Raw genomic sequence first — 16,172 nt, forward strand, 5'->3', positions numbered from 1 at the left:
ACCCCATGAATTCTCAGTATACCATTAAAGGGATTCTACTACTAAATCTTTTTTTTTTTTTGTGCTTTAGACGTCGGAATAGCCTTTAGGAAGGCTATTCGTCTCTTACCTTTAGACATGGTCTCCGCTGCGCCGTTCCTTAGAAATACCAGTTTTAACCGGTATGCAAATGAGTTCTCTCGCAGCAATGGGAGCGGGCCCAGCGCTAAAACGGCGATGGAGGCATCCCCACTGCTGCCAGAGAACTCTCTCCAGCGACGCCTCCATCTTCAACAGCAACTGTGTCTTCTTCCAGCTGGGGTCACACTCCGCTCAGTACGCAGTATGCTCTTGTAGTTCTAAAGGAGAACTACAGGAGCATTCTGCGCATGCGCGCAAGAGCGGCGTGTGACCGCAACCGGAAGAAGACGCGGTTGCTGTTGAAGATGGAGGCGTCGTTGGAGAGAGGTCTCTAGCAGCAGTGGGGACGCTCCCATCGCCATTTGAGCGCTGGGGCCCACCCCATTGCTGCAAGAGAACTAATTTGAATACTGGTAAAAACAGGTATTTCTAAGGAACGGCGGGCCGGAGGCGACTGAGCAAGGTAGGAGACGAATAGCCTTTATCAAGGCTATTCCGACGTGGTAATTAGAAAAAATGTTGGTTTAGTGGTAGAATCCCTTTAAGGATAGGTTATCATTGATTAGATAATTCTCTGCTATCTATCTATCTATCTATCTATCTCCTATCTATCTATCTATCTATCTATCTATCTTGAGTTTATCTTACAGATCTCATTGGGAGAAGCCTCTCTGCAAAGTCGCTGAGATCACTGATCACTATTCCATACAGATTGGCTTTGTAAGAGAAATACAAATACTCATAAACAGCACACACAAGTTTTATATAATTATTTTTCCATAATTTGTAAATAGGAGAAAGATGAGGCTGTTTTGGCCAGGAAGAACATTGAGCGAGAAAAGGAGATTTTGCAAGAGAAGCTGAAGGACAATCATAAAGAATGGGGCAGTATTCGTCAGGAGCTTATTGAAAAGGAGAAGAAAATAAATGATCTGGAGCGGGCTCTGCGTACCTCAGATTACGACGCTAAAGCATCACACAGCCTACACCAAAGCTTCATAAGTCAGTTGGCTACAATCCTGAGTAATGGATTTACAACTGTCCCTAGAACAGAGGAAGCTGTTAAGGAGAGAATCCAAGAACTCTGCAGCAGTGAACAAACTTGGAAATCTGTGAGTAATATACTAGAAAACTAAGGAGAACTGACAAGAGGAAAGTAGGTTTCAGCATAAAGAGTCTGACCACCAAATTCCATTAGATACCATTATCAGTCTGGCTTCTATATGACACCCTGCAAGTGTTGCCAAATGTCTTCTTCTTTCTAACCAAAGTGTTTGGCAAAGAATATATTATTTTATGATAATCCCTGTACTATTGGAACTTAAAGGGGTTGTTTGGTAAAGAAAAACATATTCATGCATTATGACATTTTAATTGGAGTTAATGTTAGGGCGGGGGGTCCTCTGTTTAGGATCAAAACCTCTTGGCTGTATAGAGAGCAGCAACAAGAGCATGTATAGGTGTAGCGGACCTGTCCTATCCTGCATTACACAAACACCATTCAGTTGATTTAGCAATGTATAATTTTTCCTGTGGTGTTGGTGCAGGGAAATTGAAAACTTACTACAAAACAAGATAACTTTTTGTCAAGCAGAACCCTTTATACAAGTAGGGATTTACAACCCCTCTAATGGAAAAATAGTCAAACTTTAATTTCATGATCATGTATTATTTTCTGTTACATATAACATGCCAGCTTATACAGCACTGTACCTTCATAGATGAGTGCATATAACAACTTCCGCTAAATCCATATGTGTGTGGAGAAGAAAACCATAGCCATGCTCACGAGCTGTTAGAACAGACAGTAAGAAATCCTGGGGAGGATTTCATGCAGTTAGTTTAGAAGTAGCACAAGTAGCAGAAAAAGATGGCGTTTTAATAACTGGCTTAAGAAAGTGAAGAATACATTTAATTTCTCCAATCCAACTAAAAATGCAGGTGATTTTGCAAATAGTCTGTTTTGTGCATACAGCTCCTATGCAGACCTATGTGTATCCATGGTTACAGACTACAAATAAACCCTGTGTGTAGTCTGATCATATGTTGCGTGTTGCTCCTCTCCATATGCTTTTACTTACTACAGACAGTAAAGGATGAGATAGACATAGAGTAAAGGTGACATCATGGCACCTAGACTCCTCCTTTATGGAAACAGCATTAGATTTTCATTACCATCCATTTAGAAATATATAATAGAATCATTTCTGTATCTTTGACTGAAGTGTCATCTTCTATTCCCATAGACCTGTGAGGAACTGGAGGAAAAGATTGTGAAGCTGAATAAACAAGTAGAGACACAACTGGATCTATATCATGAGGCTATGGCCAAGTCTTATAAAGTAGAAGAACAACTACAAGAACATCAGGATTCCATGAAACATTTAAAGGGAAAGCTTGCTTCAGAGGAAATGATCAAAGATGGATTTAACACAGAGAGGAAAAGGGTATGGACAGTATATAGGTAACATGTATACATGCTGGTTGAGATTTTTCCTCTTATCAGTAATTTCATCTACTTGTGGTGTGCAACTTGTAGCCCTTCATCTGAAAGTGAAATTCTAATAGACAAAAGTTTTCAATGACTGTTGTCGTGCTCACTTTCATAGCAAACACAGTCGTTGGCTTTCCTCTGGTCCACAATCTGCGATTTCTGACTATCCACGCTGCTGTGTGTTTCCTTCTGTTGCTGTACCTGGTCCTGCCCATAGAGCTGATCCTCCATATAACTTGAAAGCTTCACACCTTTGCCTTCTCTTCAGCCAATCCCCAGCTGCTGCCACCTCTTTTAGTCTGCTCTGTCCTCTGCTCAGTGTCTGAGTAATATTGAGTCTTGTGCTTCAGATTCTGTGAGGGTTTACTAATTTACTATCATTACACTGGTGATTGATTCTTGTTTTCAACCTTGGCCTGTTTATTGACTACTCTCTTGGACTTGATCCTGTTCTGTTGCCTATCCATGTATAACCTCTGCCTGTCCTTAATTTGTGAACTGGAGCTGCTAGGCCTGATTCTTTGCTTTGTTTCTGAACTTGCTTATTTAATGTCAGACACTGACCTACAGCCTGTACTCGTCTATCCTCTGCCTGACCCCTGGTGCACTGCACCAGAGTCTGACTGGCTGCTGGTTAGCAGCCATCTACACCAGGACCACATCTTAGACTTCCTGGGCTGAAGTCCCATCCCCATATGGAGTTAAAGGGTAAAGACCTGGGAACTTCTGAAGTCCCTATCCTCGTACAGGGGTTAAAGGGTGAAGACCTGCAGATTTCTTAGATAACAACCTTGGGAGTGCCCCAACGCCTAATCGATTAAGTGGCACTTTGGATCCACAATCAACTGCCCATGAGACATAGAATACTGGAGTTCTAAACAGTCCTTTATATAAAAAAGTGATAATAGATATACTGTATATCAATACGTCACTAAAGGTCCAATTGTCATATTCATCCACTTTAACATGTAAGTGGTCCATTGGTTGTCCATTTGGTGCCAGCACAGCCAAGACCATTGAGCAGAGAGACTCCATTTAGAGGTGCCTGGTGTTGAGGGTGCTGTGAGGGTGCTGCTTCCTATGTTATGCATCTATGACAAAGGGGGTGACAGCCTTGAAATATAGAAGTTACTGGCTGTAGTAGATCTCAATCTCTCAGAGACCTTGTGCACCTAGGCAAGTGTCACACTTTGTAAATCTTCTTATGGAGTCTGCTTATTTGTAACTGTGTAAAAACTGCATTAGAATCATGTTTAGAATCTCTGGCTATCTCCAAATGTTAGATTTCATATACTGGGAAATAAAGGTATGAATAGTGCGCATATCTTATATTATATTATGTTATGATGAACTATTATAACATATACTGTATTGTATGGTATACAGTTTTCCCATTATTGTTCGCTTTGTTTTCGGTTACTAGTGTATTTTGATGCAGACCTCCCAGAGGCAAAATTGTTAACACATCAGACACTACTTTGTCACCTTTACTTCCGTATTCGTACCCTTATAATCCTTGATCATCACATACAATATATTATGTATCCTGAGGACCATTTGGATATTGGAACCGTATTGGGTGCCACTGTACAGAAATGTAGAAATTTGAAGAATGGATGACTATAACACTACAGTGCTAGTAGAAAAGCCTTGTCCTATGGACAGGGGTGAACCTGCCCCTTTTGCCGCCCGAGGCAAAGTGCAGAAAGCCGCCGGGGCGGAGCGGGGTGTGGCTTAGTGGATGGGGCGGGTCATAGCAGAGGGGGCGGGGCTTAGCGCCGTTCGCCGGCAGAGAGCAGGCCCGGAGACTGCCTGCGCTCTGCCTGAGCGTGCGCGGAGGCTGCTGGAGCAGCGCTGCTCCAGTGGCCTCCCCAAACCAACGCTCCGTGCTAAGCCAGTCCAGGACAGCTTGTCCTGGACTGGCTTACTTTAGCAAAAATGCCGCCCTCCCTGAGGCCCTGGCATAGCGCCGCCTGAAACGCTCGCTTCAGGTCGCCTCATGGGAGGTGCGGCGCTGCCTATGGATGTAGGAGAAGATTGAAGGGATGCTTCAATGTACTGTAGCTGATAGCTACAATGTCGTTTTTAACCTTCGACCCCAAATATACAATTAAAGTTCCATTCTTTTTTCTGTGTCAGATGTACCCACATAGGAAATATTCTAGGAAGATATACTTATTTATTAAAGGAAATATCAGCTTTGGGACAGTCTCCCATAAATAAGTCTATTAGCAGATTTTAGCTGTAGTCTGCAGGAGAACCTGGCAGAAAGTGTTGAGGCCTTACATGGCGTCCAGTGATCTCAATGGGCTGTCCTTGTAATGCACAGGCTGGGTCTTTCACAATGGGAATCTTAGTTGCAGTTTTCAACTTCAGGTCCTGAATGGAGGACACCTCACTTAAGATGACGTTTTACACCCGTAAGGCAGACGAGGCTGATTTTACAATACTTTGGTTTCAGTGTTTATTCATATATTTTTTTGAGGGTCCATTTAAGCAAACCATCACAAAATTTTGCCTGTTAAATCAAGACATCTGTGAAAACGGATGCCACACGGATGCACAATGGTTGTTCATTTTTAATCTCTTGAAATCTTTTACAGCTTTATGGTCATTTTTACATAGAAAAGTGTCCTTGTCATAAAATCCATTTAATAGTGAGCGTTATCCCGCTGCCAAGGATGCAGCCACCTCGATGCCAAGCTACAAGTGTTTTTAACATGTTAATGATCTGCAGACGCTTTGGGCTCATCTTCACCTCCCTAAATATGTGAAAAGGTTTTTTAATCACTTTTAAGAAACTGCATAAACCACTTCTTCCATGTTCTGGGTAATGTTCTTGCCCTTTCAGCAGAAAATGGTTTACAAACTATTTTCCCAGTCATAGCTTGTATCATTTTTAAGGATTAGTTGTCTGGTTGACACCAGCATAAGAATATCTTCTCAGATGCTGGAGATTTTGAGATGGCATAACACTTAAGAAAATAGGTTTTTAGAAACACTCTTATAAAAGAGGTTAGATAATAATTACCCCAGTCCTCCATGCTTTAAGTACATCTGAAATGTGTGTACTGCAGCAGCCAGTAATGTGGTGCTTTACCTGTGTTATACAATAAAACATTATGGTGGAAGTTTACTATACCATCGGCATCCGTTTTCTGAATTTTTTTTTTTTTTTGCAATTAATGTAGCTTTAGCCACAAATAAGATAATATACTATTTACATCAAAATACCCCATTAGTGGATGAAAACTGCCATTTGTGCAATGGGAGGCTTTTGAGGGCACATTTTTTTGGATTCATTTTCAGGTGCCATGACACATATGCATTATCGCTAAGCCATTACTTTGAAGGGTACCAGAATGTGATCTTATTTTGGACAGTTCTGAGCAGCCATTTCAGTGCTCAATATGATATACGGTATATATATATATATATATATATATATATATATATATATATATATATTTCTTGTTTTTGGAAACAGCCTACATGCGGCACTAATATTTTGCCTGGAAATACAAGAGCTTAAAAATGAAAAAAGAACCATTTGCATTTAAAGGGGTTTTCCATCTCAATGTTTCAGCAGTCTGGCTGCTGTTTCATCTTCTCATTTCCTGTATTTCTCCCCCCCTCCCCTTCTGGCTTGCTGAACGGGCCTGAGAAGGATCACAATACTAATGCAGATCAGATAATATGCAGATGCTTGTAGAGAATGGACTCAGTGTTATCTGTGTGTTGACATAGAGAGATAACCGACTTGGCTTGCAGCAAACTGCAATTAGCTGAATTGAGTGTCCTACCATACTGAGTAAGTAACATCACTTGTTCTATCTAGCAGGTCCATGGTTATAGCAACACTGGGTAAACAATGGGAGGAATAAGTTCACATACAGTAGCAGGCAAACAAAGCAGCATTTCTAAAGCAATATATTTTGGAAAAGTCTTTAAGGGGGCTCTATCAGCAAAATCATGCTGATAGAGCCCCACATATGCATGAATAGCCTTTAAAAAGGCTATTCAGGCACCGCTAAAGTTATGCATTACGCATCGTGCACGATGGGCGGGCATTCAGGGTGCGCCGTCTTCTTCATCCACGCCCGTCTTTCTCCGGCGCTCGCGAACTGACATTGATATAAAAAAAATGGCCTGGGCTCATGCGCAGTAGCCATAGTAGAAGCCGCATGCTACTGGAGACATGGATGAAGAAGACGGCGCACCCTGAATGCCCGCCCATCGTGCACGATGCGTAAGTAGATCACATTCTTTTTTAGGGTATTATTTTAAAACTGGGGGGTAGTTTAATATAACTTTAGCGGTGCCTGAATAGCCTTTTTAAAGGCTATTCACGCATATGTGGGGCTCTATCAGCATGATTTTGCTGATAGAGTCCCTTTAATTTACATAAGCTAACATTATACATAGGATCCTTTAGATGGGACAACCCCTTTAAGGACTAATTTGGTTATTTACACTGAATTGGTGAATAAATGAAGAGGCTCTGAGGTGAAATAAAATAGTAACCCCCCTCCCCTCAAATAGGACCCCATTTTGAAACTACACCACTCAAGGAGGTTCTCAAGAGGTATCACTATGACCCCAGGGGTGTGTCTGTCAAAATAAATTTGCATTGGATGGTGTAAATTGAAATTTTTAAAGAAATATGCTATTTCACTGCCCAATTTGCCATGTCCATATATGCCAAAAAAAGACATGCACTGATAAAACTTTTATGCGGGTTATTATGGTTACAACAATGTCATATATGTGATCATAAATTGCTGTTTGGGCATATAGTGGGACTCAGAATGGAAGCAGCACCGTGTTTCTGGAGAACAAATTTAGAGAGACTGGATTTTGAATACCCTGTTGCTTTTGCAATGCTGCAGAGATGCCATGAATTGTAATTCCCTGAGAAGTGACCCCATTTTGACTCCAAGGTGCTGTATTAATTTCTATTACAGAAATTAATGTGTAGCTGAAATTAAAAAATCTATATTTTTCAGAAAAATGTTATTTCAATGCTAAATATGTTGTGCCCAGATTTTGTCAATAAGGAAAAACACTTCAATTTGTCTCAGTTTTGAGAGTTTGTATAAAATGACACAACTCTGTTGAGGCTGCTCCAGTCTAAACAGCAAAGCTGAAAAGAATCCCAAGGAAAGCTGGAAAGCTTGTTATATATGCTCCAGTAGCCAGTGTGGACAGTCAGATAATAACACTATGTTTAAAATAATTGCTTAATGTAACAATGTGAATTTTTACTGATACATATGATAGTGTCCTGTATATATTTTTTATAGTAGTTTCTGTATATGATACTAACAGTGCAATGTACTACACCTAAAGTGCAGATAGATAGAAACCCAGCACGGACATTCAGGGATGTAAAAGATGAGGAAAAACAGTTTGCACAAAATCACTAAATATCAGTAAAATATTTAACAATATACTTGCTAACTTTATCATTATACGACATAATCTCTGGATGAAGACTTAGATGAGATTTTCATTTGTCTTACATTCAGGCATATTTCTCTAGGGTTGATTTCAGAAGTACTATTATTTTAACATTTGTATGTTCTCCTCTGGTTTCTCAAAGCTCAAGAAGTTCTTAATGCAGCTGGCCGAAAAGATGAAAATAAGCCAAGACATTTCATCTGAGAGCCTTGTATCACAGTACGACATGTTACTGAACAGAGCAGATGAAATCTGTAAGAGGGATAAAGAATTTTTCAGCGAAAATAAAACTCTTATCTACAATCTCCAGAAGAAGGTAATGATGAGATTTCTATTGCTGGCCATAGACCCTGAGATATTTTCCTTTCTCAATTAATGAACCAGGATTATGTAATGGTTCCAATGGTGTCAGAACTAAACTGTTGTGGATATTTAGTTACTTTACATCCGCTAGGAATTAATCACTGTGGACTGTGCATGTCGCCATATAGAGCTATGGCTAGTAGAGAAGAAGTCCATCCATTGATTTTTTTTTCTTGCATAAAATTGGGATCACCAGGGGTTACAGTACAGGCGCACAGCAGTATATGTATAGACCCAGAGTAAAAAGAAGTTCCGATGGAGCGAGAGTAAATTGGATACTACAGCCCAAAATGCATATCATCATAGCAAATTAAGTACAAGTAATTTCTTTGAGAGATTGTGTCGTGAAATCTACATTTTGCCTACCGCTAAAGTGTGATCCTACAACACCATTATGTTCTACCACAATTCATTTGTCTTCAAGCACTTTATCTCCAGCTACGTTCCTCAATATGTGCCCATGTCAGTATTGTATGCCCTATCTTGTTTTAGGCTACTTGGTGGGTTCCATTGTGAACCATATTGTTTCATGTGTTCTAGTTACCTGCAGATACATAATTTGGTGCGTCCTACTTCTAAGTGTTTGCCAGTTCCTGGTCTCCAACCATGTCATTTATTAAAGATTCTCAAATCCTTTTTCTTTTGTTGTCATTGAGCCATTGACCACTTCTTGAATTAACCAAGGGAATATATCTTTACAGGTGAATTCCCAAAAGGAAAAACTAGAGTTAAAATCTATACAAATTGAACAACTAGAGAAGAAAATCAAACAGCATGAAAGAGAAAAAGAGCATCAAACCTTCTTGAGTGCCGAAAATTCAGCAACTATGACAGCCCAAAAATTGCAGAAGAAGGTCGAGAGACTCCAGGGACAGCTCAGTGACATGAAAATTGCTAATCAAAACTTGACGGCTAAGCTTGTCGATATGAACGATCTAAAGGTGAACGCGCCACTTTAGAAAGTTTAGGGAGGAATTATGCATTGCTTCTTCCTTTAATCTTCCTAGTATCAGTTAGGTAGAAAAAGGAGAACTAAAGTTTCAAGCTATACCTATTTTTGTTATATCTACATATTTTATTCAAAACTGGACCTCATTTACGGTGTATAGTTATATACTATGTTTTGAGCCAATTTAAATGTGTAATTCATACCAAACTGGTCCAGCCTAAAATTAATCTAGAACCTGAGCCACCCAGAACCCAAAACAAAATGAATCTGGAGAAGTTCGCTCATCTCTAGACGGTATTCATAATAAATAGTGAAACACAAAATCTGTTAAATGATATCTGGTCTGAATAATGGGTTACCTTCTCAAAGAAGTGTTTTTTTGGAAATGTTTCACTTACGGTAAATAGAATATGTGCGCACCAAAATGAGGACAAATTTTGCTTGACCTAATGAGTAAAATAGATTTTCTTTGTAATATGTTGCAATCTTTTTCGTTTTACATTTTTCAAGTCAGTACTGGCCCACCTACTAGTATCTGTATAGGTCCTTTCTATAATTGGTAAGCTTGTGTGAATAGAGAGGTTTATCTATAAATTGTAAAGAGGCAGCAGTCGCATCCTAGCTCTGGTGTCTAATGGGACTCTAATGCCCACCAACACTCAAAATGACACCATTGTTATACATCGCAATTAACAGATGGGGCCGAGATTTTGCATTGGGGTCCAGAACTTTCAAATGATACCTCTACTCTTACATATTGCTGATACAGTATGTATACACAAATGCAAAATGAAGTTTGAGCTAAAAGTAATTTAGAGAGAAATGCTATTCAAAAGGCAGCACATTTTGGCTCAGTTTGTACGAATAAAAAAAATTCATGCCATTTATAAAGTGTTTAACATAATTTTTTACTTTCTTTGATAAGAGGACATGGCATAGTAGGAAAGAGGCATGCCTTGCCAAAAAAAAGTCGCCTGGTTTCTGATGCAATCATGAAAGCAAAATTCTGCAGCAAACTCAACTAATAAGTGGTAATAAGTCAGATAAGACAGTCTAAAGATGCCCCCAATTTATCATCCAGCTTCAACTATCTAAATTCACTGACGGGTAATTTACTCAATTATTAACTTTGTCACAGAAAGAGTAAATTTAAAACATAACTTTTAATTTTTAAGATAAAAAACAAACAAACAAAAAAAGCCCCAATGTGCGCTAAAAATTGAGAAATGACACACACTATACGGAATGATGGTGTCCGTGTGCGTTAATAAATTCCTCAATATATAACTGTAGTCACTGTATAGAAGGATAGTGACCCAATTAGGAGAATGTAGATAGGAGAGCCATGAGCAACTGCCCCTCAGTCATCCATATATATATAGCACCCTAACCTGTACTGGTTATAACAGTCACTCTAAACCCCTGTGATTAATTACACACCTGGGGAAGGAAAGGGTATATGGATTTGGCATAAAGTAAATATTACTGCTCTCCTATTCTGACCTAATGTGGGCTATGTACTCCTCATAGCTCCTCTACGCGTTTCGCCAATGTATATTGCATGGCTCCTGAGGAGGACGATATTAAATATTAAATATAGGCATAGCACATTACTGCTTCCTACCATCAAGGATGCAGGAACTGCAGTTTTAACTGCAAACAATAGCGGCTGTATATATTTAATATCGTCCTCCTTAGGAACCATGCAATATACATTGGCGAAACGCGTAGAGGAGCTATGAGGAGTACATAGCCCACATTAGGTCAGAATAGGAGAGCAGTAATATTTACTTTATGCCAAATCCATATACCCTTTCCTTCCCCAGGTGTGTAATTAATCACAGGGGTTTAGAGTGACTGTTATAACCAGTACAGGTTAGGGTGCTATATATATATGGATGACTGAGGGGCAGTTGCTCATGGCTCTCCTATCTACATTCTCCTAATTGGGTCACTATCCTTCTATACAGTGACTACAGTTATATATTGAGGAATTTATTAACGCACACGGACACCATCATTCCGTATAGTGTGTGTCATTTCTCAATTTTTAGCGCACATTGGGGCTTTTTTTGTTTGTTTGTTTTTTATCTTAAAAATTAAAAGTTATGTTTTAAATTTACTCTTTCTGTGACAAAGCTTCAACTATCTAGTCCAAGGTTACACTCAGTGATGTAACTAGGAATGACGGGGCGAACTTTTGACATGCCCCCCCCCCCCCCGACAGACACCGACTCCGAAGACCTCGACTGTCCCCCCCCCAAGGATTCCTGCGCGCTCTATTATGCCCCATAGTAGCCCCTGCACACACTATTATGTCCCCTAGTGGCCCCTGCACACTATTATCCCCCATAGTAGCCCCTGTACACAGTATTGTACCCCATAGTAGCCCCTGCACACAGTATTATCCCCCATACTGGCCCCTACACACACTATTATGTCCCTCAGTGGCCCCTCCAGAGAGTATTATCCCCCATAGTGGCCCCTGCACACAGTATTGTACCCCATAGTAGCCCCTGCACACAGTATTATCCCCCATACTGGCCCCTGCACACACTATTATGTCCCTCAGTGGCCCCTCCAGAGAGTATTATCCCCCATAGTGGTCCCTGCAAACAGTATTATCCCCTATAGTGGCCCCTGCACACAGTATTATCCCCCATAGTGGCCCCTGCACACAGTATTATCCCCCATAGTGGTCCCTGCAAACAGTATTATCCCCTATAGTGGCCCCTGCACACAGTATTATCCCCATAGTGTCCCCTACACACAGTATTGTACCCCATAGTGGCCACTGCACACAGTATTATGTCCCACTGTGGACACCCATAAACAATTATTATACTCTGGAGTGTTTTCAGACCCCAGAGTATAATATTCGGAGACCCAGTGGGAGAAAAACATTTTAAAAAAACTCTGTTACTGACCTATCTCCTGGCTCCTACGCTGTTGGCCTCCGAAGTGGTCCATCTTCAATGACGTAAGACGTCACATAACCCGGGACGCAGGCCTGCCCGGATCGTGGAGAGTTAAGTAACAGTGGTTTTTATGTTTCTTACCTCTCCCGGGCTGCTGATCATTATACTCGGGGTTCCGAAAAGACTCCCGAGTATAATGATAGCAGCGGTAGTGGCTGTCACCGGGCCCCTAGTGTCCCGGGCCCTGTGGCAGCTGCCTCTGCTGCTACAGCGGTAGTTACGCCACTGGTTACACTGTGTAAATCTTCACTATTGTGTTCAGACCAAGACAGTATGAAACCTTTTGCCGACTGACCCTTCTTTCCACTGTTTTGGTTTTGATCTATTTTACAAGCTGAACCTTCGAGGTTTACATTTTCATACTGTTAATGATTTTAGAAAAGAAGCTCAAAGTAGTCAGATGAGTGGGACAAATCTTTTTACCAGCGGGGATTGGATTTCTTAGCCTGGCGCTTAGACAAGTGGCACAACAGAAAAGGCATCTGTTGAAAATAGATTACATACGTGCTTATATCAGCGGAGTAAACAATGTAATATGACTTGGTTAATATAAGAGAAATATCAAGTATACTTTCTTTTATGACTATATTTTATTCTTTACCGTGTGTTCTAGTGATGACTAGTAATTGGTTCTTGAGTGGTTGTATTTAGGGATGGCCCGGCCTAACACAATATTTGCAGATTTCCTGTTGGGCCTGGCTCAAACATAATAATAATGAAAGGTCCAGAGAAGGACAACTCAAATTGAAGGTAGACTTGGAGCTAGTCACTTGCCACCAAGATCTTTTTCTTGTGGGGTGATTCATAACTACCCTATTACATCGTGATAATGGTATGTCCTATGTGTACAATGATAACAACAATGTTTATGATTATGTGAAAGTTGGACATACAAATCTTCTGCATTGATGGAGAGTGGATTATAGGATCGAAGAAGACCTTTTCCCACCAACTCCAACTCTTCTGAGATCTCCATACTCTCTTGTGGATGGTTCTAGACTGTCCGCTCCTGCCTGAGACTGCCCACCTGACAGTAGGGAGCCTAATTAGCATATTCAGTGCTGAAATTAACTGTACTAGGTGCTCTGGAATGGTGTGGGCTAGAGAAAAATTCCCATTACACTGACAGCTATTGAAGGATCCAAACAGTTGGAGTTGGTGGTGAAAGGTCCTCTTTAATTCCTCTGGTGGTCTTAAGGATCCTCCTCTCCACAGAGGCGGCAAGGGACTGTACACCCAAAGACAGAGTATGGTTGGGAACAGAAATGTGACATGTTGATTACCCAAGATTTAGTCTCTGGATAGAGTTTGGATAAGGACACCTGATGTTTTAGCTGACACATAAGTGGTATAACACTGGACATGGGATTTAAAACTTTTGAGTCCTCAAAAGTGTTTGAAATATGTCTTAAGATCTAAATTCTGGGATATTTTAATTTTAAGAAAATGAATGAATGGGTGCATGAATTGTATAATACAGTCAAAGAAAGTAAACCAAATATTCATATTTTAATAATATATCATTGAAATTACAAGTTTCGTTGAGGAAGACTACTTATTCCAGCATGCTGTCTTCTCTTTTCAGGAAAAAGTCGACCAACAGAAGAAAACCATCGAACTCCTCAGTAAGTCTTTAGAAAAGCTTGAGAAAATCAAGGATAAAGCTGCTAAAAAGGTAGTGAGCCTGAAAACAGAACTGGACTACACCGAACACGAGTCTGTGGGGGAGAAAGTGAGGTGTCAGCAGATGGTGGAAGCAGTCACTAATGAGCTGCACACAGCCAAGAGAGCCCTCGAGGAGGTAGCAAGGAGAGAAAAACAGGTACACTTCGTATATTAAAGGGAATCATTAGTATCTTTTTAGCAACTCTTAAAAACACTCATTAAATAAGTTTTTTGGGGGGAGTTGTAACTTGCAGGCACTTGAGAACTTTAAGAGACTTTATACAATACCTGGGAATAAAGAAGGTTTTTGTCCCGTAGATCTTGTGATATGTCTTTTTGGAAGAAGGGGTTTTGCATTTGCCTTTGTAAGGAATATAACAAGACTTTTTTTTTTCAACCAATCCCCAAAATGCAATTAGGAGGTGTTTTAGGGAGGTGGATAAAGTAACTGTGAAGAGTTTTAGTAAAGGTTTAATTATAAAGGTGGTAAATGTAAGAGAGATGATTTTCCCTCCCTTGAAAATGATTTGCTAAGAATTTACACAAAGACTTCCTGGCTGTAAGATACTGGGAAAGAGCAGCCTTAAGATGCATTTATCTCTGTTCTATTCTGCAGCTTGTCGACTTCAGAGAGACCATCACCAGAATGATGGGATTTAATATTAACACCTTGGCCGTTCCAGATTATGAAATCTTCGACCAGCTTAAGCGAGTTTTACGAACACATGGTCCTATTGATAACACCAAAACGGATAGGTCTAAATTGCCATATGGGTTTCGGACTGGAAATGGCCCACCGGAATACACCGTGCAGCACATGAACCCTAGATACTAACATGATGTGTCAAGAAAGGTTTCAGTATTGCTACTGTATTAATATATAAGAGGGCTCTTAGTGGAGATTGAAGGCAGCCAGAATTATACGTTTTATTTATTTGACTATCCTAAGAATCACTATAGAAAAAGTCTGGATCTACTTAAGCTAAAAAAAAAAAACCCTAAAAACATTTTACTGACCCTAGCTGGCACCAGCTCTGCAGCGATAGGGCCTCATCTCTGTGACATGACTCAACCCCGCCCTTCCCAAAACCCCTGTCTGATATCCTATTAATATTATAAATGTGAAATGTTTGTGAGTTTGTGGGTTTGTGACTTTGGATGTTCGGATGTTTGGCGGTCAATCACGCAAAAACCGCTCTACCGATTTGGCTGAAATTTTCCACAAACATAGTCACTACACTCGATTGCGCAATAGGCTACTTTTCGTCACAATAGCGCACATACATTTTTCCCAGGACCCCCACAAAACCCAAACTCAGATCACTATCTCTGCAATCTCACACACTTTGGACCATAGCAAGCCACAAAATTCATATTACCCTCTACAGCAGAGGTCAGCAACCCCTGGCACACGTGCCAAGAGTGGCACTCCTGCCATATTTCACTGGCACGCCAGCAGCACAGGACCTGCAAGAGTTAAATGAAGTCCGTGCTCTGCTAGAGTTGAGGCATAAGGACACTCTCCTTTGAGAGGGGTGCAGGAAACCCAGGGGGTGGAGCTTAATCGCTCAGGTCTGTGCCTGCCTGCTATAGTGATAGCTCCTGCCATCTACACCCTGCAAACATTCCCCGAGGAGGACAGGAAGCTGCTAGCAAAGTGAAAGTAAGAAACACACAGCTCCCTTCCTTTAGTTCCTATTCTCATTAATGTCAGGCATTTGGAGTTATTAGTTTAGTGTTAGTAACTCCATGTGCCTCACATTAATAGGAATAAACCCCATCATGCCCCTCATATTAACCCCTGTGTGCCCCATATAAAGGTTACTAATATGTGAGACATATGGAGGTACTAATAAAAGACCTCAGTAATGAAGATACTTAATTATTACCTCCAAGTCTCTCACATATCAGTAACTAGAGATGAGCGAGTACTGTTCGGATCAGCCGATCCGAACAGCACGCTCCATAGAAATGAATGGCTGCACCTGGTACTTCCGCTTGGACGTAGCCGGCGCGCTTAACCCCCCGCGTGCCGGCTACGTCCATTCATTTCTATGTCAGCGTGCTGTTCGGATCGGCTGATCCGAACAGTACTCGCTCATCTCTATCAGTAACTCTTACACAGGGGTTAATGTGAGAGACA

At 40.7% G+C, this 16,172-nt stretch overlaps 1 protein-coding gene across 1 annotated transcript in view; it reads left to right on the forward strand.

Annotated features, from left to right (window-relative positions):
- Positions 1–14,864, forward strand: part of LOC142214042 (coiled-coil domain-containing protein 170-like) — a 38,494-nt gene extending 23,630 nt beyond the window's left edge. The window contains exons 8-13 of the mRNA XM_075282756.1: positions 915–1,232; positions 2,367–2,567; positions 8,217–8,390; positions 9,139–9,378; positions 13,950–14,186; positions 14,646–14,864. Of these exons, the coding sequence (XP_075138857.1) occupies positions 915–1,232; positions 2,367–2,567; positions 8,217–8,390; positions 9,139–9,378; positions 13,950–14,186; positions 14,646–14,864 (1,389 nt within the window). The remainder of the gene's footprint in view (positions 1–914; positions 1,233–2,366; positions 2,568–8,216; positions 8,391–9,138; positions 9,379–13,949; positions 14,187–14,645) is intronic.
- The last annotated feature ends 1,308 nt before the right edge of the window (positions 14,865–16,172 follow it).

The sequence above is a fragment of the Leptodactylus fuscus genome, chromosome 7, assembly GCF_031893055.1.
Source record: "Leptodactylus fuscus isolate aLepFus1 chromosome 7, aLepFus1.hap2, whole genome shotgun sequence".
NCBI lineage: Eukaryota > Metazoa > Chordata > Amphibia > Anura > Leptodactylidae > Leptodactylus > Leptodactylus fuscus.